Raw genomic sequence first — 22,541 nt, 5'->3', positions numbered from 1 at the left:
CGACACAAAAATAAAATACCTTTATTTAAATTAAAAAGATACTTTCTATTCATATCTTAATGTGATCAGAATGTCTTTCTTTTTTGCATCTTTATCGAAGTGATATTTTTCAAATATTTTGAAACTAAACTTTACACAAATTAAAAATATCTTTTCGTATTTAAGTATATTGGTTGCATCTACTACTTTTATGCAGCTACTGGTGCCTGATAATTGTATTTAAGGGCAATATATTGTAAGATCTATACGCTAAGTTAGTTGACACAAAAGACACCATTATATATATTGTTGAATTGTTTCATGTGTTGGTTTGATTTAAATAAAAGAAGATAAATATTTAAAAATTGTTTTATTATCACAAGATACATCTACTGTTTGAATTTAGTGTAGAATTCGTTTAGAAATTTGAAGTTTTTACGCAGATAACTTCATTTGAGTAAAAATAATTTATATAATTTGGTATAAGTATTTATAAATCACTGATTAACTTACAAACATTTTGCAATTTGAGTTCGTTAAGTATAATAAGAATAATACCATAAATTACTCATAATATTTAATGTTTGTTACAACAAATTTCTAAACGAAAACTACACTTAAATACTTTTTATAATAAAAATTCATATAATATGAATAAAATGTAAACAGTGTTGAGCATTAAACACTGGATTTGTAATTTTATCAAGTATCATAGATACAGAGAGGTCTGGGGACATTGCTACGAACGAAATAGTTTTTAATATTTTTATTTTAGTACAAGAGTTGGTGACATTTTTATATTGTAAACTTAAAAAAATGACTTTTTAAACCCGGAAAAACACTCGATGTTTATTTAAAATTATTTTATTGTGATAAAAACAATATTCGCTCGTAGAAATGAGAAATTATTTCATATTTAGACTACAATAATTAATGCTATTACGTCCTCTAAAGAGAGCATGTGAACTCAATGTACTTTTGACAACACCGCATATCCATACATTTTTTATTGAAGAGAATAATTAAAGAGAAATAACGCATCGTGATTTAATTAATTAACCATTATATAAATATTTTTACACAATTTAATATAACACAAAAAGACTAAAGACATTTTCTGAGATCTTATGTACAGTTTAATTTTATTTTTTGTCTTATAAATTATTAGTGAAGTCATTCTAGCTTTATGTATCATGTAAATTGGTACATTTGATGTCATATAAAAAATAAAAATTGTCGAGAATACTATAATTTATTAATTTGTATATTAAACGGTAATTGTTTTAGACTTTATATTTATTACTTTACTTTACTTTAATAATTTCCACTATATCGTTAGCGAAGCTTTATAAACCTTGCATATACAAATTAAATTTTATACAAATCGCACAATCTACTTTTTAAGGGCAGTGATTCACAACAAAATACCTTTAACACAGTTTTAACTCAACCACATAATATAAAAATAATTTCACAGATTTTTTTAGTTATTATCATATTCCATATACATAAGTTCACAATTTTAATTAAATTCCACAAATTTATATTTATTTTTTATTAAATTACATACAAAAAAAGTCCACACGCTCTCATACTACATTATACTAAAACGTAAACTGTATTTCCCAATCTGCACTCATTTGTGCCGCGGGTTTCCTCACGACGAGTACATCGTTACCGCGATGTATTGTCATCTGTAGCGGCGTGGCTCGACCGTTTTGGATGAGTTTCGCCGATTTGGGAGGCGACTTTATGCCCGCTATTACGATACGTTCCAGCCAAGTGCGAGTCGCGTAGGAGCCGTTTGTTATACTGAAATTGAAAGGGAAATATTATGATATTGGCAACAATCTATAAATATTAAAAAAGTAAAAAAAAATGTGTGTGCCGAGCACACGTGACAGAAGTGAAACTTCTTTGGCATGATTCAATAATACCAAAATCGTCACCTTATACCACGGCGTGACGGTATTGCCGTGACCCGACTTTGAAATTTAACTCTCAACGTAAGGCAAGAAGTTTCACTTCAAAAATATCAACTATAAAACAATGTATAAAATCATATTTCTAACAATTTAATTTCGAAACAATTTTAAATTCTACTCAATTAAATATGTATATTATAAAAATATTAAACCTAAGTCCTAACCTTGGCAGTTTTATTAAATTCTTACACAAAAATCTTATAAATAAATTATCAATACTTTCAAACAAAACAAAGAATACTCACGTATATTTCATGGATGTTGGCTCGTAAGTTATTTTAGCGTAAATATATTTGTTGTTCTTGTACTCGTAAGTTTCTCCGTCGTCTATATACAGGGTGCCGCTTGCTGTGTTCTGTTACAAAAATGGATGTACATATTATAAATAAATAAAATACATATTTTTTTTTATAAATAAATATATCGGGACAATTTTCACACACTGCACGATCTGATCCCATACTAAGCTTTCGCTTGTGTTATGGAAACCAGATGGCTGATAAACATACATATATATAATTTTAAATAAATACTTAAATATAGATAATTAACACCCAGACACAAAGCAAACATCTATGTTCATCACACAAACATTTGCCCCGGGTGGGAATCGAACCCACGACCTCTGGCTTGGAAGGCAGGGCCACATAAATATACAGGGTGTTATATTATACTTGTAAAAAAAAACATATATTTGAAGAAAATATAGGTACGTTTTTATAAACCAAAGTGATTTTGATTGCATGTAAATATGTAATGTCTTATTCTTAACTTATGTTGGTGAAGAAACATGCTTTATCAATTGTTTTTTAAGTCTACACTTCAAGCTGAACCGATTTTAATTTTTGTCTAAACACAAAGTCAATAAATATTTTGAAGAATCTAAAATTTACACAAATTTTCTTACACAATCAAATCCACTTAACTAGTCAACAAACAACAAAAAATTCCACAAAACAACAATATCAACGAGCACAATCATAACCCCATCTTTACCCAGTCAAAAAATATATTAAAAACCACAAAAAATTACAAAAAATCCACAAAAAAACTTACATTATCATCCAAAGTCACCACAAACGTATACGGATCATTTTCCATAAGCGGTGAAGATCTTCGAACTCGCTCCTTGCGAGGTATTATACTACCGCCACGTTGATATACTGGGATCTGGGAAAAAATATGTATTTTTGACGTGACAACGTCTTATAATTCGATAGAGCCGGCTGCACGCACGAAACAACATGACTCATGCGGCGTTACCTCGCTCTGAGGCGTTCCATGTAAGGCTTGAAGTGCAAGCGAGAGCGCGGAACGAGCGACAAAGAAGCACAATCGGACGTTGTCACGTTCAACTATCGTCAGTAAACCGACTTTACAGACAACCAATTTTTTTAATATTTTTTGGTAATAAATTGATCAACTAAACCTAAAACGTTCAAAACAATTCACTAAAGCGATTGTTAGTTTTGACTATTCCAAAAAAATGGTAGAAGTTTTAACTTAGCAGCAAATTTCTTGGCTAAGAAGTTTTTTTTCAAAAGAAAAATACTTGTAAATGATTAAATTCACCTTAGTTAGGTATCATCTTACTAATCTAGTTGAATAAATAAATGTTTGTAGTGGTAAGCGATTGAGATATTAATTATTATTTAGTCCAAAAAATAATGGTAGTAATAAAATAATTGTAATTTCGTGGATCGCATAGCCTCTGACTCAAAAAAAGAAAATAGAAAAATTTCAGTAGATTTACTCTAGATGTGGTAGAATTGATTATTCAGTAAAATATAAATCTTTACTTAATATTATAAAGCTGAAGAGTTTGTTTATTTGTTTGAACGCACTTATATCAGAAACTACTGGTCCGATTTGAAAAATTCTTTCGGTATCATATTATAGCCCATTTATCGAGGAATCTCATCACGCTAAGACCAATACAAGCGGAGCCACGCGGGTGAAACCGCGGGGCACAGCTAATTAAAAATAATAATAATTACCTTAGCCATGGTAACCTCTTGGTTAATATACCCGTTCGCTCTATGCGGTTGGAAAGTGTCCACATCGTACCATAATGTACGAGATTCGATTCCCGGCAAGTACACTTTTACGGAAGACACACCGGGCTCGACTACAGGTCGGATTAGGAGTTTGTCACCTGTGAAATAAAAAATAAAAATGGTTAGATTTTTTTAGAGGGAAATAGAGTCATTCTCTAAGATTTTTTTTATAAAATAAATGGTTTTATGTAATAAATCTACACTAATTATAAAGAGGAAAACTTTGTTTGTTTGTTTGTCATGAATAGACTCATAAACTACTGGACCGATTTTGATGAAATTTGGCACAGATAATCTTTAGACCCTGAGAAAGAACATAGGCTACCTTTTATTGCGAAATATGTAACACGGGCGAAGCCGGGGCGGACCGCTAGTTGGTAATATACATACAATTTAATACGTATAATACTTCATCTGAAGTTCCTAATCGTTACGTTGTATGACGCCGAGAATCTTGAAAATGTTCTCATAAATCGTGCAACCATTTGAAAATAAAATTATTATGAAGAATGAAATACAGCAACATAATCTATGCTAATATATAAAGCTGAAGAGTTTGTTTGTTTGAACGCGCTAATCTCAGGAACTACTGGTCCGATTTGAAAAATTCTTTCGGTGTTAGATAGCCCATTTATCGAGAAAGGCTATATATCATCACGCTAAGACCAATAGGGGCGGAGCTATGCAGGTAAAACCGCAGGGCACAGCTAGTATTAAATACACCACGACTGTCTAAACTACTAAAAAAATCATATTCTATTACTTCAAAGTTTTTTTTTTGTATTTCTCTAATACTTTTATTCGGCGATAAGTTATAAATTTAGATACTGTCCAGAGAACTCCATTTATTCATGAGATTTAAACTTGGTATCTCGAGTCAAATTCTCAATTTAGGTCTCGAGTAAAGTAGTTTATTGAAGTGAAACTTCTTTATCGGGGTTGGAAAAAAATTTAGTGTAACATTTTTTCGTTACGCGTGACATTATTCCGTTACGCCCCATATTTTTCTTATCCCTACCACGCGTGATTCGACGTATTTCTGTAAAGTTGCGTATAGTAAATTATTTTTTGGAAAATAAGGTCATAAAGAAGTTTCACTTCTTACGTGTGTACACTAGTACACGCACACATTTTTTTTGTGTTTTTTTTTAACACTTACCCAATAAATAAGCATCGTCGATAGTATAAGTATCTTGCTCTTTAGGATAGTGTTGGAACAGCGGCCGCATCACTGGGGCGCCATCTATAGAGTGCTCGTAGAACAGCGTGTACCTTGGGAATTATATTATCTTAATATATTATAATAGATTTCCGCCCGCGGCTTCGCCCGCGTTTTCAAAGGAAAACCCGCATAGTTCCCGTTCCCGTGGGATTTCCGGGATAAAACCTATCCTATGTGTTAATCCAAGTTACCCTCCATATGTGTGCTAAATTTCATTGTAATCGGTTCAGTAGCTTTTACGTGAAAGAGTAACAAACATCCATACATCCATACTTACAAACTTTCGCCTTTATAATAGTATATTAAGATAAATCTCGTGTCACAATGTTTGTCCTCAATGGACTCCTAAACCACTTAACCGATTATTATAAAATTCGCACACCATGTGCAGTTCGATCCAACTTGAGAGGATAGTTTAAACATGTAGGTACCACGGGCGAAGCCGGGGCGGACCACTAGTATTATTTGATATTTTAATTTTATAGAATTCAAATGATTTATAAATGTAATTTTTTTTTAGAAAAACAAAATCGACCTCGAGGCAGGATTTGAATTTGGATCTTTAGACCCTTCCGTGGGATGTCTCTTTAGCCTATTGACGAACAAATCCAAGAGAATAAAATAAATTCAGTGAAATTGACACCTTATTTCGTAAAACTAATGTTCAAAGTCCTACACACTCATAAGAAAACTCTGCCTAAAAGACGCGTGAGCAGTGTTTTGTTACGGACAATTTGTTTGTGTTTATTGTTCGTTCATACAATTAATCTATATGATAAAAAAAGGTCAAAATCTTACCAAAAGTCCAACAAAGCGTATCTCCGCCTCACAGCATCCCTGATCCTAGCTACAGTGGTTGCATCATATAACCACGGTTCACGTCTTTTGGTTTCAATATGTGAGTGTGCCCGCATGAACGGTTGGAACGCACCCGCCTGACGGACAGACAGACAAACATACATAATAAATAAATATTCAGGAAACATTTTCACACACGGCACGATCTGATCCCATACTAAGCTTTCGCTTGTGTTATGGAAACCAGATGGCTGATAAACATACATAATTATATAATTTTAAATAAATACTAATATAGATATAACACCCAGACACAGAGCAAACATCTATGTTCATCACACAAATATTTGCCCCGGGTGGGAATCGAACCCACGACCTCTGGCTTGGAAGGCAGGGCCACTACCAACAAAGCCAACCGGTCAGTCAATTATTAAATTAATTTATTAATTATTAATAATTATAATATTACATGAAACAGGTATATTATAAAGGCTAGGAACTCAAACAGGCAGAGACTAATATGACTGATTAACATATCATATAGTATAAAAACTCTTCAATAGAATATTTACAGATTAATTAAACAGGTAAAGTGGTAGATTATTCAATGTAAAGTGGTCGATTATACAGGGGTATAATCGACCACTTGAATAATCGAAAGTGACAGATTATACAGGGTAAAGTGGTAGATTATACAAGGTAAAGTGATATTATATACATGTAGTGACAGATTATACAGGGTAAAGTGGTACATTTTACAGGGTAATGTAGTCGAGACTGATAAAATAGGACTGTGACTATCTTTAAGATTAATATTTTTTAAGATTTATGTGACTAATCTTTATTCTTACCTGATACCATCTTGTCATCAATTCAGCTTCAGGATATTTAAAGAAACCGCCAACATCCGACCCGCAGAAAGAAACACCGGCGCTCGCTAGCGAGAGGCACATCGTTATTGACGCAGCCAAAAAGCCCCATTCCGCCATATTGTCACCTGTCCATACTGCTGCATATCTGTTTAGTGGAAGAAACTATATCAAAATGGGTTCAGCTTTTATTTTGACTCGGTTTTACTCTGTAGAAACTACTTACTGAAACGATTTTAAATAATTTTTAGTACGATGTGTGTTGATTCAAAAAAGTTTATCAAATAAGTGTCATACTTTTTGAATTTCATATTGACCTAGAATTTTTCATAAAATTCACGACCACATATTATAAGACGTATTTAAGTTGTTGTTTCTAAATATTTAAATTATAAGTTTAATTTATATAATTTACTAGATTTCCGCCCTCTTTTTGTGTACTAAATTTAATTGTAATCGGTTTAGTAGTACATATTTGCGTGAAAGAGTAACAAACACACATACACACATCCTCACAAACTTTCGCATTTATAATATCAGTAGAATGCACACGCATGACGCCTTATTGGATTACACAAAACCTTATCATTATTATAGCAATAAATTTTACATAAGACAAAACTTCAATCGAAAATTATACAAATTTTCATAGGGAATACTAGTTGGAGTAAATAAATAAAAACTTACCTTTGAGTCCCAGCGAACACCGATCTGGATAATATAAAAGGTCTATATTTCCCGTCTGTCCGTTGCACCATACCCTGATGGGATGCACGAATGTGGGATAGACCATATTCGTTGTGTACATGCCTGTGGGATTGAGTGGGATTCGAATAAATAGGTTTAGAGACATTAATTTCAAATCATTTACAAAAGTAAATAGGTAAAAAAGAGCGTGTGTGCTGAGCACACGTGTCAGAAATGAAACTTCTTTCGCAAGATTCAAAGATACCATAATCGTCGCCTTACTCTATGACGTGGCGCTATTGCCATGACGCGACCTTGAAAATTTACTCTCAACACGCCTAATGAAGTTTCACTTTAATAAAAAATGTAAAATACGGTAAAATTATGAATACGAGTTTAATGTGTTTTATGTGACTAATCAGTTAAGTATCATAACAAATCTACCAAACATTAAATATTTATATAAATAAATGATTATGTATGTATAGAATTCGTATGTATGTTCACCTGTGTTCCCAAAACGCGGCGATACCGTCTTGTCCGTCTTGCGGCGGTTTGTAGTGACGACAATCTTTGGGCATCGTTATTTCTGGACCGCTGAATACCTATGAAATAAAAAATCTTTTTAATAATACATATTACCACACCCTCTGTCATGATTTTATGTTTTTTTTATCTTGTGTTTGGTTGCCTGGAAGAGATGGCTACTAAAGCCATAAGGCCGCCATTTGTGCATGTCTCTCTTCTGTATATGTATGTCTTTTTCCTGTTTGTAATGGTGTACAATAAAGCGTTTTCATTCATTCATTCATTCATATTATTTAATGGTATTGCCATGCCGCTACCTTGATTACTGTCAACGCGCCAAAAGAAAATAACCACTTCAAAAATGACCACAAACACAAAACCTCAATATTTAAACTCGGTTCAACTCACGCTAGGCTCATTCATATCGTTCCACAAATGCACATCTTTACTTGTCCCGGGAAAGTTTTCGAACAAGAATCTTTCCGCATAATATTTATGAGCTGCCGGGTTGAAAAAGTCCAAGTATGATGAAGATCCTGGCCAACACCAACCTGGGGAAGGAAAATAGGTTTTAAATATTATTTTTTATATGTCACTTTTGTATAATATATGGCAGGTTTTAGATAGCAAATCTTTTATTTTATCCTTGAAAAAGATACTTTTTTTCTTTATGAATATCTCTTCTTGTTCCTTTTTTTCCTGTCTCTTTTCATTTCAGCATTGGGCAATATATAAATGCGAACAACTGCAAGAAACTACTTTTCAATTAAAAAAAATCATCAAAATCGGTTTCTCCAGTAGAAAATACTGAAGTAACAAATAAACAAAACCAAAAAGTCGAATTAGGTGTCTTTTTACGTCTGTTAAAAATCGTGGCTTCTGCTACTTAAAATTCATCTCCCTACAAATATCTCTATTCTCTTCTATATGAAAGAAAGAAAGAAATATCTTCAACAAAGTTCTCTATTATCTCTCCTATCTCTTACCATCATAATCCTTGCCATCTTTGTCCTTTACATACAAGCCTTGTTCGGTTGCATCTTCATGAAGGAAATACCCCGCTTCCCTCTTAATATGGGGGTCAATAATGACCACCATTTTCCGTCCCTTGGCCGTGAGATTGGAGACCATTTCTGTGGGGGTCGAGAACTTTATCGGGTCCCATGTGAAATATCTGTAGATTACATGTTAATACATGTCAATGTTAATATTTTTGAGTGTTTTATGGTATAAAGGTAAATTGAAATAAGTATTGGCAGTCATTTTGACTGACTGGTTGGCTTGGTTGGTAGTGGCCCTGCCTTCCAAGCCAGAAGTCGTGGGTTCGATTCCCACCCGGGGCAAATATTTGTGTGATGAACATAGATGATTGCTTTGTGTCTGGGCGTTAATTATCTATATAAGTATTTATTTAAAAAAATATATATGCATGTTTATCAGCCATCTGGTTTCCATAACACAAGCGAAAGCTTAGTATGGAATCAGATCGTGCCGTGTGTGAATATTGTCCTGAATATTTATTTATTTATTTGAGTATGGTATATAACATTATAAAGTGTGTATATATACTTATTATTTGTTAAAAACATAAATAAAAAATGATTGTATGACACCTGTCACAAGTGAAACTATTTGTCCAGATTCAAAGGGCGTATTCAGAAAGAAAGCTTGAAACTTATAAGCGCTTATCGGCGCTTGTCATGTTCATATATTTTCCTGTCAGTGCTGGTAACCCGCGCAGGAAAATATATGAACATGACAAGCGCCGATAAGCGCGTATAAGTTTCAAGCTTTCTTTCTGAATACGCCCAAAGATACCAAAATCGTCGCTTTACTCCATGACATGACGGTATTGCCATGACGCGACCTTGAAATTTTTCTCTCAACGCGCCTAAAGAAGTTTCAATTCAAAAATTGTGTGGAACATTCCAAACATGATTCTGTATGTATTTGAAAATTTATGGAACAGTGGAACATTCCACAGAATATTAATAAAAATACTCACTTCTTCCCATCAGTATATTCAATGTCCAGCCAAATAACATCAAGTGGAATATCGTGCTGATCGAAACCTTCGTCCACGGAACGAACGTCTGCTTCGTCGACGTAGTTCCAACGAGATTGGTGGTATGATAGAGAGAATTTCTGGAATATTTTCAAATGGTAAGTATATTTAATTGGGTAATATACAGTTCCAGACTGTTAGTATATTAAATTGGATACAATATATACAGGGTGTAATCGTTAAGTGTGCACAGGCGATTATTCTATCCTATACGCGAATCAAGGTGTCTTGGTACATTCAAAGCTAAACTAAAAAGCTATTTATTAATAAAACAAAAAGAGCAGTGCCCAGTGAATTAGTTGATGAATGGGTAATTTTTATAATATATATATTTTTTTTTTATACTGTGTTTTTACATATTTAAATACTTCAATAGTAATTATTTCACCCGGGTATGAATGAACTGGCTATTAGATATAATTGTGTGGTTGATTAATTATTATTAATATAAGATGTATCGATGTATCCCACCGGTAGAAACGGAATAAAACATTATCCTGCATTCCTTTCATTTTCCATTTTTTTGTTGTTTATTCTTTATTGTTTTACCTGTTTTCCTAATGTATTGCATGTTTGTTTTATAAGAAATGCTGTTAGTTTGTATACTTTTATTTTAATAACAAAATTTTTGTTGTATCAACTCGTGTGACATTTGTGGCTACAACAGGCTATGGCTGAAAAACAGCGGTGAAAGCACTGGCCTTTTAGTCATTGCTTCCACCACATGCTGAGTCCATAGCCTTTTCGTAGTAAACTGTTATTTTTCTTGTGTATTTTTTTTGTTTATGTGTTTGATTTTTACTGCGAATAAATTCTTATTCTATTCTATTCTATTCTATTCTATTCCGTAACTATTGCAGATATCAAAAAACTTTATACTGATATGGAAGGCCTTTTACCTAACGAGTAAAATGACAATAATACAAAAATAAATCGGGAAATATCCAAAAAATTTACACCACGCACTCCCATATATCCGATATCTGCAATAGTTACGGTATAATCGCCTGTGCACACTTAACGATTACACCCTGTATATATCTATACTAATATTATAAAGAGGAAACGTTTGCATGTATGTATGGTTTTCACGCATAAACTACTGGACCGATTTTGATGAAATTTGGCACAGATAATCTTTAGACCCTGAGAAAGAACATAGGCTACCTTTTATTGCGAAATATGTACCAAGGGCGAAGTCACCGACCGCGGACCGCTAGTATAGAAATATTTTTAATCAATTAATGCACTGTGAAATAAAATAATATATAGCCATAAAATAATGTTAATTGATTGACCACACAGTAAAATTCTAAAACATTTTATCATCAATATGGAAGTGATTGTATATTTTTAACAATGCAGTTAGATATATTTTCGGATGGTTAAATTGTTATTTAGCATGTAATGCCATTTAAAATTACTTTTAGCTAGAAAACAGTGCACTAACATTATTAAAAAATTCTGAAAATCTAATAAATTGTAACGTAAGAATCTTTATTTTTATCTATATTTTGTATATGAGAAGCAATATAAAGATGTTTGATTTGAACTGCATTTTTTCCTTTACTTATGTTCGACACTTGTACGGGGAATTTTACACACTTTCTAATATCACAAAAGAAAACATCTACTAATATTATAAATGCGAAAGTTTGTGAGGATGTGTGTGTGTGTGTGTTTGTTACTCTTTCACGCAAATACTACTGAACCGATTACAATGAAATTAGATTTTATCCCGGAAATCCCACGGGAACGGGAACTATGCGGGTTTTTCTTTGAAAACGCGGGCGAAGCCGCGGGCGGAAAGCTAGTATTATATATATAAATTAATTAGTTATTTGGCTTCCTAGCCTTTGGTATATTATGCTCTATCCTTTACCTGAAGGTTGCCTGGCAGAGATGGCTTAGAGCCATAAGGCCGCCATTTGTACATTTTGAATGGTTTTGTTGTACTTTTATTTTATAAGACTGTTGTACAATAAAGAGTAAATAAATAAATAAATATATTAGTATTTATTAACTCAAAAACTTACAGGTGGCAAAGGTGCAGGGCCGGTAAGAGCAGTGTATTGCCTAAACACATCAGTGGGCGTGTCTCCCATCATCACGAATAAATCCACTATACCGCTCTCGCTCATGAATCTGTAATTTTTTGTTAGTAAAAACTTTATTGAAGTGAAAACTTCTTTAGCGGCGTTGAGCACTTTTTCTGTAATGGGTATAAAATGTTAAACTCGCGTCAGGACACGTGACCTGATCGAAAAAGCGTAAGACGGATACCATTCCAAAATATCAAACATGCTCAACGTTAATAATCAAGTTTTCACTTCTGCCGGCACTCCCCCAGTGCAACCCGGCTTTTTTTTTATTTAGTTTTATTGTTGTGAAACATAAATCACAATTTGTACACCTTATAATGTTTTTGTTCCTACATTTGTAAGGCATTGTGATATTATATACTAAATACTTATATCTTATTTAGGGCCGATTTTACAATGCATGGATAAAACTTATCCGTCCAATAAAGTATTACACGATAATATTTAAATGTCACGTAAACTGTCAAAATATACGGGCAATTAGAGTACGTTTTTAAAATGGTAGTTTTATACATTATTCGACGAATAAGTTTTAACCAAGGATTGAAAAATCAGCCCTTAGAGGTAAATTTTGTGACTGTGCAGGGAGTAATTTCGGGATCTTTGGAACTGATTTTAATTTTATTTTTGTAATAGAAACATTAATTAATCCCCGGACAACCGGCGATACTATTTTTGTATGGGTAGTTTCCATACTTATGTAAAATGTTGACATTTTGGTAATGTACATAAGATAATGCTTATAACTTATTTCTTTTGTAAAAATACGATATTTATAGTATTATTTTTTTTAATTAAAAGTTCCCAAGATTACTTTTTCAAACGAACAATATTAATTATTCTTGAACTAATTTTGAACAGGTACCTTCTAGGGAAGCGCGTTCCATCTTAGACCACATCTCAGCTTAACATCAGGCGAGATTGTGGTCAAGCGCTTCCCTATTGCCAATAAAAAAAAATTCTAATTTATTTTTAATGATTATAACTTATTTCTTTTGTACAAATACGATATTGTATTTTTTTTTACATTAAAAGTCCATTTTTTCAAACAAACAATATTAAATACTATAGTTTATTATAAATTCTCACCTAGCATCAACCCGTCTGTTCTGCGAACCCGTGACCAAACTAACAAGAGACGCAACCACTGTACCATCGGCGTAGTTGACAACATCCGTCCATGTTTCCGCTGAATTGTGCCAAAATACTCCTACTGTGCGTTTTGAACTGAAATAATTAAAATTAGTTACATTTTGACTTAAAAGTACAGGTACCAAGTTAAAAATATATAAAAAGAATCGCCTACGATGTCCATATGCCATACATAACCTAGTTCAGAAGGTAGAGCAAAATTGTGAACCGAATATGTAAAATTTGCTAATAAATACATATATATATATTTTTTTTTAATGTGACGGTAAATGCATTTCGAGGTTCAAAATAAATCCTCTAAACATGTTATGAAGTTCTTCGTTAATATACAAGTCGCGGCGAAATTTATTTGAAAATATTTTAACAAAAAAAATAGGCAATCTAATAAAAAAAATTAAAGCATCATTAAATAAATTGAACACTTTCTTCTTATATCCCTACTAATATTATAAATGCGAAAGTAACTCTGTCTGTCTGTCTGTTACGCTTACCCGCTTAAACCTCTCAACCGATTTTGATGAAATTTGGCACAATCTTTAGACCCTGAGAAAGGCATACTTATAGGCTACCTTTTATCAAAACACCACGCGAGCGAAGCCGCGGGCGGAAGCTAGTACTATATACTTTAATATAAGCCAAACAGTACATATATAGAATTTATGAAACTGAGCATAAATATAACAGATAACTACATAGTATAAAGCAAAGTCGCTTAGATCTTTTTACACTATGAATTTTCATGCTTTTTTTTAATTGATAGAGTGGTTCATATTCAAGAGGAAGGTTTTAGCATATTATAATTTACTAGCTGTTGACCGCGGTTTCACCCGCATAGTTCCGCCCCTGTTGGTATTAACGTGATGATATATAGCCTATAGCTTTCCTCGATAAATGGACTAAAGAAATTTTCAAATCGGACCAGTAGTTCCCGAGATTAGCGCGTTCAAACGAACAAACAAACTCTTCAGCATTATAACATTAGTATAGATTAGGTTTTAGACAAAAGGGGCGAAGTTAGTTCAAATTGTAGATAACTTACCCATGAGCATACATAACCGGTATGGCTCCATACAACGCCATCCGACTATCTAACTCAAACTCGAAAACATCCAAATTGTACAATCTGTATGGTTCGCCAGATGTCGTTGTTTTCAAGTGGAAATTGTCTGTGTGTTCCGGTATACCTATGGAAAGAGTTGATTTTAGAATGTAACTACTAATATTATAGTTTAGTTTGTATGTATGTAAATTGAGAAAATGTTTGTTTTTCTTGAAAATAATAGATTAGGTTAACTTCACTACTTAATATTGAACTGTCTGATATACTATAGCCACAGAATACTTAATAGTAGCTAACACCTATAGCTTAAAATAGTAGGTAAACAAATTTATTTCAACAACATTAAATTTCGCGATTATTATAATAACATATATATAAAAAAAAACTAAATACCATCGTGATTTTATCAATTACCACTCTTATATCTTTGACTTATTGCCTTTAATCAGAAAATTATTTTACATTATCCCGACAAATTGGCGCCTTTAAAATATAAATTTAAAAAGTAGGTACTAAATTTTTTCTATAATTCACAAAGCAAAACACCAACATACCATAAACCTGGTCAGCATCAGGGAATCCAATGTCGAGGGACACAGCCTCATTGCCCCGCGGCTTGCTGTCGTGGTGAGATTTGAAATTCTCACTCCAGGCACCTTCGTCCTCCTGGTGATATTTAAAAATTAAAGTTAAAGTTATCAGTAGATACAAATCAGTTTATAATTATTTAAAAACCTCAAGTTGCTTGGAAGAGATCGCATTTATAGCGAATAGCGATACGCAAGCTCTTTTGTACGTTTCCTACTAATATTAAAAATGCGACAGTTTATGAGGATGGATGGATGTTTGTTTCTCTCTTTCAAGAAAATACTACTGAACCGATTACAACGAAATTTGGTATGTAGGTAGGTGAAGACCCAGAATAAGACATGCTACTTTTTATCCCAAAAATCTCACAGGAACGGGAACCGTGCGGGTTTATATTATCTGATGTGCTCTGCACACACGCTCTTCTTTTATTTTTATCCGACTTAAAAAAAGAGAAGGTCCTCAATTCAGCTGGTGTATTTTTTTATGTACCTACCGATTTCACAGAGGTTTCTGAACCTGAACCTGATTTTACGTGATTGTTATTTTGTTTGATGCGGAATAGTTTTGCACATATAAAACACAAATTTGAATAGTCCAATAATGTAACTATGCCAATAGGCTTTATTAAGAACATTCGTATTAAAATTAAATCTTTTGACCCTAATCGTTAACATGTGACGTAACTTTGTAAACACGCGCTAATAAATTATCAATAACGTTGAACTCACGTAGCCAATTAATTAAGACCTATTAATCATATCTATAATGTATTTACTTACACTAATATAGTTATAAAACTATCATAAATATTAAAATTATGTCAGTGGATATATTTACATATTTTAAAACAAAGTCCTCCGCCGAGCTTGTCCGTCTGTATGTGATAAAATCAAAACTATTGCATCGATTTTCATTCTGATTTCACCAATGGATAGCCTGGTTCTCGAGGAACATTTCAGTGTATAGTTTGTTTAGTTCTATAGAAAGCGGACGAAGCCACGGCCGCGAATCTACATGTTTGTTTATTCGTTTACTTGTAACGTCGCCGTAGTAGCCGTCGTCGTAGCCCTAATGTCCAATCCAATTGTAATAGATGTAATCCCAATTCATTTAATTTGAATTAAAACAGAACTGACATTTGAATTATAATTTTACAAGAACAAGCAGGAGATTTATTTATTTGGCATGTTCTATAGGTTAGTTCGGCGACACAATTATTATTATAGAATCGACCTAATTGCCTCGATCAATTCTACACAACGTATCGAATATGCTTAACGAATAACAACCCTATAATGTGGTGATAAGGGCCCTCTTTATATAGGAAATAGATAATTCACGGTGGGGGATCAGATTGAGCGTCAATTTGTACCCTAGACCTAGAAATTTGGTTAGGTTACATAGAAATGTGTACCATCTGTGAGGGAATAATAAATAAAAAAATATTCTTCCGATGCTTAAGTTATACGAAATTCAGGTAATTACCTGACTCGTGTAGGCGAGCAAGCGCGATGTAATCAGTTTTATGTGTGTTAGAGATATAGCGCGGTTTATAAACTGTTTCCGTTTTAAATTTCAATATTGTTGGTGTATCAATTGTCTATTTTTTGATACGACATTGAACTTGACCCAGAAATTGTTTAGGTTACGTCAACCTTTGAAACTACATCAAAAGAAATGATTTTGTACCATCTGCGCGAGAAATATGAAGAAACATCATCCAGACTACGATCTATCTCTGTACAAAATTTCCTATAGATCGGTTTCCTGTTTTTGCGTGAAAGAGTAACAAATATACCTCCATTCCTACAAACATTCGAGTTTATTAAAATTAGTTGGAAGTAGGATAGATACCCTATTTATTGGTCCATTCCATTTTTTTTTATTGTCTCGACTTCATAAGCAAAGTCTGGTTGCACTGCAGTATGCACATGGGAAGTGATAAGCAGTAACGTCTATCAGTCACGTATTTAGATAAAGCCAAGATCAATGACATCTCACAGCTGAGATGATAATTTATTATAGTCCTTTCCACCTAAGATGATTTCTGTGACACATCGATTTTTGACACGTGTAGAGATGTCGGTTACTGAAATCGTATCAATTGTTTCCGATAATCGATAATATTCTATATGGAAATGAAATCGATTTGAATAAAGTACCAAAATTAGTTTTTTCGGCATTTCGCCAACAATTAGCTAAGGAAACTTAGCAAACAACAGCAACAAAAAGTCAACAATAACAATTAGTAACAATAACAGAATACCACGTAAACTATCAATATAAAAATGCAACTTGTATACAAGGCTGACGCACTCGTACAGACGATTGTCTCGATTGACAAACGATCACAAGATGGGCGCCGATTATATGATTTTCCAACTCTATGATTTTTCAACGATCCATTTCATGTACACGAATTGCGTAGGTATTATATTTTTGTGTTATTTTATTTTATTTTTCATTGTATTAAGCTAAACAATACTGTTTTTTATTTATAAGCTTACGATGTTTCATTTTTATATTTTTGGTAATAATGCCGCCATAAAATAAAAATATTATGCACTAAAATTATTTTGACTTTTTAAAAATAAAATACGTAATTCGGAACACGATGAAGTGTCACAGGAATCATCCTAGGTGAAAAGGACTATAGTGTTTACGAGGATGACTTTTAAAAGCTATTTTTTGTATAGAAATTTCGAAAATTACCTACATGTATAATAAGAAGGAATATTTTAATTATAAAATCTATAAAAATACATCTTGTAAAATGCAACGAAAATAAGTAAATTCAAGTGCACAGATTGAATAAATAATAATTATTTTATAGACATACTAATTAAATAATTTGCATGTTTTGGAGGTTTATGGAAATACCCCACTTATTTTATTAATGAATTAAGAGCTAAATATAATTAATATTAAATATCTACATTCAATTTTGTTGATTTAGGTTAGGTTTATAAAAACAACAACTAATACACCTATACATAGTAAATATTATCTATTTCCCTCTTTGTGAAGATATTTATAATCGTACGACGTCATTTCGTTGTTCAAAACGGCAGTTGTTTATTTGACTCTTACAAAGCAATCATTTTAAATGTACTTAAGTTTTATCTGTATATTGAGTCATTATATTATGTATAAGTGTAACAATTAACACTCTAAAAGTGTGTAAATTGCAAGTCATTATGCATTTTTATCTTTTCAAACTTCGCCTAAATATTTATTTATTTAACTAGACTTCTTTTTAAAATGTTCATGATTTCTTTTAATTCAATTTTTTAAACAAAAATCGTTAATATAATTAAGAATTAAGATGTAAATTTATGTATTTTACTGATCAGGTAATAATTGCATACATTTATGCAATTTTTTACACAAACTTTTACGAATACAGTATTATCTTTTAGCTTTTACCATCCCTAATAAAACATATACACAAAAACAGTAACCACATTAACATGAGCATATAATGCGACCCAACTAAGAATAGCTACATCAATGGTATATGACTCAGATATAATTTGCGAAAATTTATTAAAAGAAATCCTTTTTGCATGAAAAATTTAAAAAAATTTTTAAAAAATGATCAAAAAGCGGGATTCGAATTTTTTATATACTTTAATTTTGTTTCATTTATATAGTGTTTCAATGCTATTAAACAAACAAATTGAATCATTTTTGCATATCACTAAAACAAAAAAATGTATCGGAAAGCTTGTTTACACAAAGGAAGGCAATATTATTCTTACTTGGATTGCACAACACAAAACAATGGACAAAAACAAGACACTCACGACTTCGTTCCCTTCCTCATCATCAGATCGCCTCACCCTTAGCGGTTCCACAAATAGTTGAGCATTTTCATTCAAAACTACAGCCGTTTCACCGTTCTTATCGAGGAACTCCAATTTGAGGGGTTCTGCGGTGATCACCACTTTGTGACCTTGCGAGTTCTTGAGTGTAAGCTTGCCAGCTTCGTTGGATAGTAGTTTCAATCTGGAACGAAGGATTTAGTTTAACAAGACAAGCGTTTATATATATTTGAGTTTATGTTATAGTAGTTATTAAATAAACCGAATCAAGCCTAACCTTATATCATATAAAATGACAATCCAATGGTTTCACATAAGTTATAATGAACCGAAAAATAATGCGGTAAATTAATCAATAGATAATTAATATGTAACTGATCGCAATTTTTCGACAGACTATAATCTCACGGGATCAAATATGAAATAATGATCAAAATATGAATCTCGTTGTTTAAAATTTACTGTGACATACACACTGAAATTGAACATAAGTAATTCACATTTTTGGCATGTGTATGTGTGTTAAATTCATGGCAAGCATTGAGGTATTACTATAGAGAGGACACCACGAACAAAATCTGTGTAACAAGCGCGGCGGCGCCGGCCGGCTAGTGAGTAGACACTTTGTAGATATTCTGCCTTTTATTTCTTATAAATAAATTAAAACCAATCAATGTTACAAATAAATGTTGTTTATCTTATTAAAAAAATATGAATAAAATTATCAATTAAAACCAATCAATCTAACAAAAAAAAAATGGCTTGAGACGATTGACTCTAACTCATGTTAGAAATAGTTTAGTAGAGATGCCCTCTCTAGTACGTAATGGCAAGAGTTCACACCAAAGTTATTCTCGTGTTTAAAGCGCAAATGAATCCCCATATAAAACGATTTTCTTGTTTATTTTTATACCAAAGTACAATCCTATTGCTTTATAGCTTATTTACCACATTTGGATATGGCCTCAGGAATAACTTTGTGTAACTAATTTAAACACTAAACAGGTTATGGCATAATATTCCTTATCTAGATTTCCATGGACGTATAAAAAAAGACGGACGCCGTATTACGAACAAACAACATGAAGCCACCATAGTAAGCTAGCGATCGTGTAAAGACAATAAACACGCACACACTCTCACCATAGTAAGCTAGTCGGCCGCCATTACGTCGTGAACTACCGACTGATTAACTGCGTCACTGTTTCACAAAAAATATTTAAAATGCCGTCTTGCGTGGTTAAATGGTGTCGCAACAGTACAATTTTAAATAACAAAACACAAGGGATTACATTCCACAGGGAAGCAAGTTATTTCTTTTATGTTTTAATGACAAAATTATTACGGCAAAATTTATAGAAAAAAATACAGCCGCCATTGTTATCAGGACAGCTGTTGCCATGGCAACATGGCACACCCACACATGGATGTTTCGCCGCCATTACTAGGCTTCACTCAATGTTTAGGCGATATACCGTCCGTCTTTTTTTATACGTCCATGTAGATTTCTATTTGCGTCTGATATTTCAAATTATCTCGTTTGTCTCGTAAGTGTATCATAAAAATAGGTTTATATACACAACATCTTTTAAGTAAGACAACTACAATGGATTTGTTTCACACTATACATACTGCTCTCGTATTGCGCAGAACGATATAGATACATACAACAATACGCCTTTGCTTTACTATGTCAAAATAATAATGTTATCTTGCTTATATTACAAAACATACCTTCTTTAATATATTTATCACTAGCTTTCTGCCCACGACTTCCCGCGTTTACAAAGAAAAACCCGCATAGTTCCCGTTTCCATGGATTTCCAGGATAAAACCTATCCTACGTATTCAAGTTACCCTCTTTATGTGTGCTAAATTTCATTGTAATAGGTTCCGTAGTATTCGCGTGAAAGAGTAACAAACATACACATACACATTCACAAACTTTCGAATTTATAATATTAGTTGGATAGGATAGTACTATGACATAATAACTCAGTGAACTTACTCATCGCCCTTAGGTTCTCCATTGAGAGCCAACTGCGTCCTATATCTAGGATACAGAGGATCTGCTTCATCAATTTCCACTCTAAACGTACCATCGACTAACGCTGACAGCCTTAGTGCATAATGCCACTGCAACAAAAATAAAGTTTTATAATACTGATAAGATGGTTTCGAATCAATTTAAGTGGTATTTAGAAATTCAAGACTTTAAAACAGATTTTAACCCATTGACCACCGTAAGCCCCGATCGGGGCGCGACACAATAGATTTTCTATTGTGTCTGTGATTCCGAGGACTGATGGATTAAACGCGATTTATTCATTATATTATATTATTTTCCCTACGTTTCGAACACTTTACGAATATAATGAATAAATCGCATTTAAAATCCGTTAAAAAGTCTTTAATTTCTATATGTATAATACTCGCGTAAATTCAAACACTAGAAAATATTAAGTGGTATTTTCAATTTGTTTATATTTTATTGCATTTTGTTTTAAACAGGTAACTAAGTTTAATTATAAATATAAATAATTAATAATAAATATTTCTCAAAAATGAATAATAATTTATACATTAATAAATAATCAGATAGAACATCAATAAACCATATATTATGCATGTAATAGACACAACATAAGAAAATAACCTGTATAATACAGATTCAATTATTTAATTCATAAAAATCAAATAAATATGATAAGATTATATTGATAAGATGCTAATTCTTAGGTTTAGTGTAAATTTGTATTATTCAATAACAATTTCAGACTGACAATGGTCTATATATTTTGACTAATTATAAATAATTAAAAAAATATACCAAAAAATTATTATTTTATCATCATGAATATTAAACCTATATGTACCTACTAGTATTTGATAATATTTGTTTAAATTAATTATTCATTTTCTTATAATTGTCTCATTACATGGCCTTGAAAATACCTGATCTGTCTTCGTTTTATAAACACAAAGAAATGTTCTATAATTCTTACATTAGGTAATTATAAAAACGATACTTACCAAGATATTTTTCTTCTCTCCTTCCGTATTTATGGTAACAATTTCAGCCGAAAGAACATTTCCATGCACAAATACACTATCTATATTTAGAGAATATTGCGATTTCTCTGGTTTCAAAGCTCGTAATCTTTTACAGAAACCTGATTGTTCACATGTTTTAAAATTGTTCCTATCCACCCCTAAAGTACTATTGATTGCCAATACAGCAATTAAAAACAGTTTCACAGCCTTCATTCTGCAAAATATACAGGTATAAATAAACACTTTGCATTCATTTTTGAAGAAAAACACCGGTGTCACGAATACACCGCTACATAAAAATTAATTTTATTAAACTTACCTGGCCGAAACTGGATTGATGTACTAAATTTTCTTAGAGAATATTTAATTAGAATTTGTTTTTAAAAAACCATTTCAGCCGGTGCTTGATATTATATCAGCAAAATCGGGAAATAAACCGATGAAACGCACGCCTGCGTTACGTGGAGAAATTCCGTTTGACAATTTCAGGAAGACATAAGCATAAGACATAAAACGTAGTGATTATATCCTCTTTGGACATAAGCTTTAACTTTGTTGCCATCATTTA

The 22,541-nt window shown here is 32.3% G+C and overlaps 1 protein-coding gene across 1 annotated transcript; it reads right to left on the bottom strand.

Moving 5' to 3' along the window:
• Positions 1-1,295: 1,295 nt before the first annotated feature.
• Positions 1,296-22,462, bottom strand: GCS2alpha (glucosidase 2 subunit alpha). Its single transcript, XM_090117292.1, has 20 exons — positions 22,293-22,462; positions 21,953-22,187; positions 20,928-21,055; positions 18,902-19,103; positions 15,059-15,170; positions 14,484-14,628; positions 13,382-13,519; positions 12,227-12,335; positions 10,131-10,270; positions 9,112-9,299; positions 8,534-8,676; positions 8,105-8,202; positions 7,598-7,720; positions 6,893-7,058; positions 6,042-6,178; positions 5,181-5,293; positions 3,962-4,119; positions 3,021-3,134; positions 2,210-2,319; positions 1,296-1,791 (listed from the first exon to the last, which is right to left on the bottom strand). The coding sequence occupies exons 2-20, from the start codon at positions 22,184-22,186 to the stop codon at positions 1,584-1,586; spliced, it is 2,766 nt and encodes a 921-aa protein (XP_089973418.1). The 5' UTR covers position 22,187; positions 22,293-22,462; the 3' UTR covers positions 1,296-1,583.
• Between the last annotated feature and the right edge of the window lie 79 nt (positions 22,463-22,541).

The sequence above is a fragment of the Colias eurytheme genome, chromosome 27 (genome assembly GCF_061535395.1).
Source record: "Colias eurytheme isolate Ceu_HAF_F1 chromosome 27, ilColEury1 Martin Lab GWU primary, whole genome shotgun sequence".
In the NCBI taxonomy this organism is placed as follows: domain Eukaryota; kingdom Metazoa; phylum Arthropoda; class Insecta; order Lepidoptera; family Pieridae; genus Colias; species Colias eurytheme.
Note: the sequence above shows the minus strand (reverse complement) of the source record. Positions and strands in the feature narration are given on the sequence as shown.

Coding starts and splice junctions, on each gene's coding strand:
- GCS2alpha (XM_090117292.1), bottom strand. CDS start 22,186: ATGAAGGCTGTGAAACTGTTTTTAATTGCTGTATTGGCAATCAATAGT. Junction 12,336..13,381: donor AACAGACGGGTTGATGCTAG/GTGAGAATTTAT, acceptor AAAAAATTACAG/ATTCATGAGCGAGAGCGGTA. Junction 3,135..3,961: donor AAGAGGTTACCATGGCTAAG/GTAATTATTATT, acceptor ATTTTTTCCCAG/ATCCCAGTATATCAACGTGG.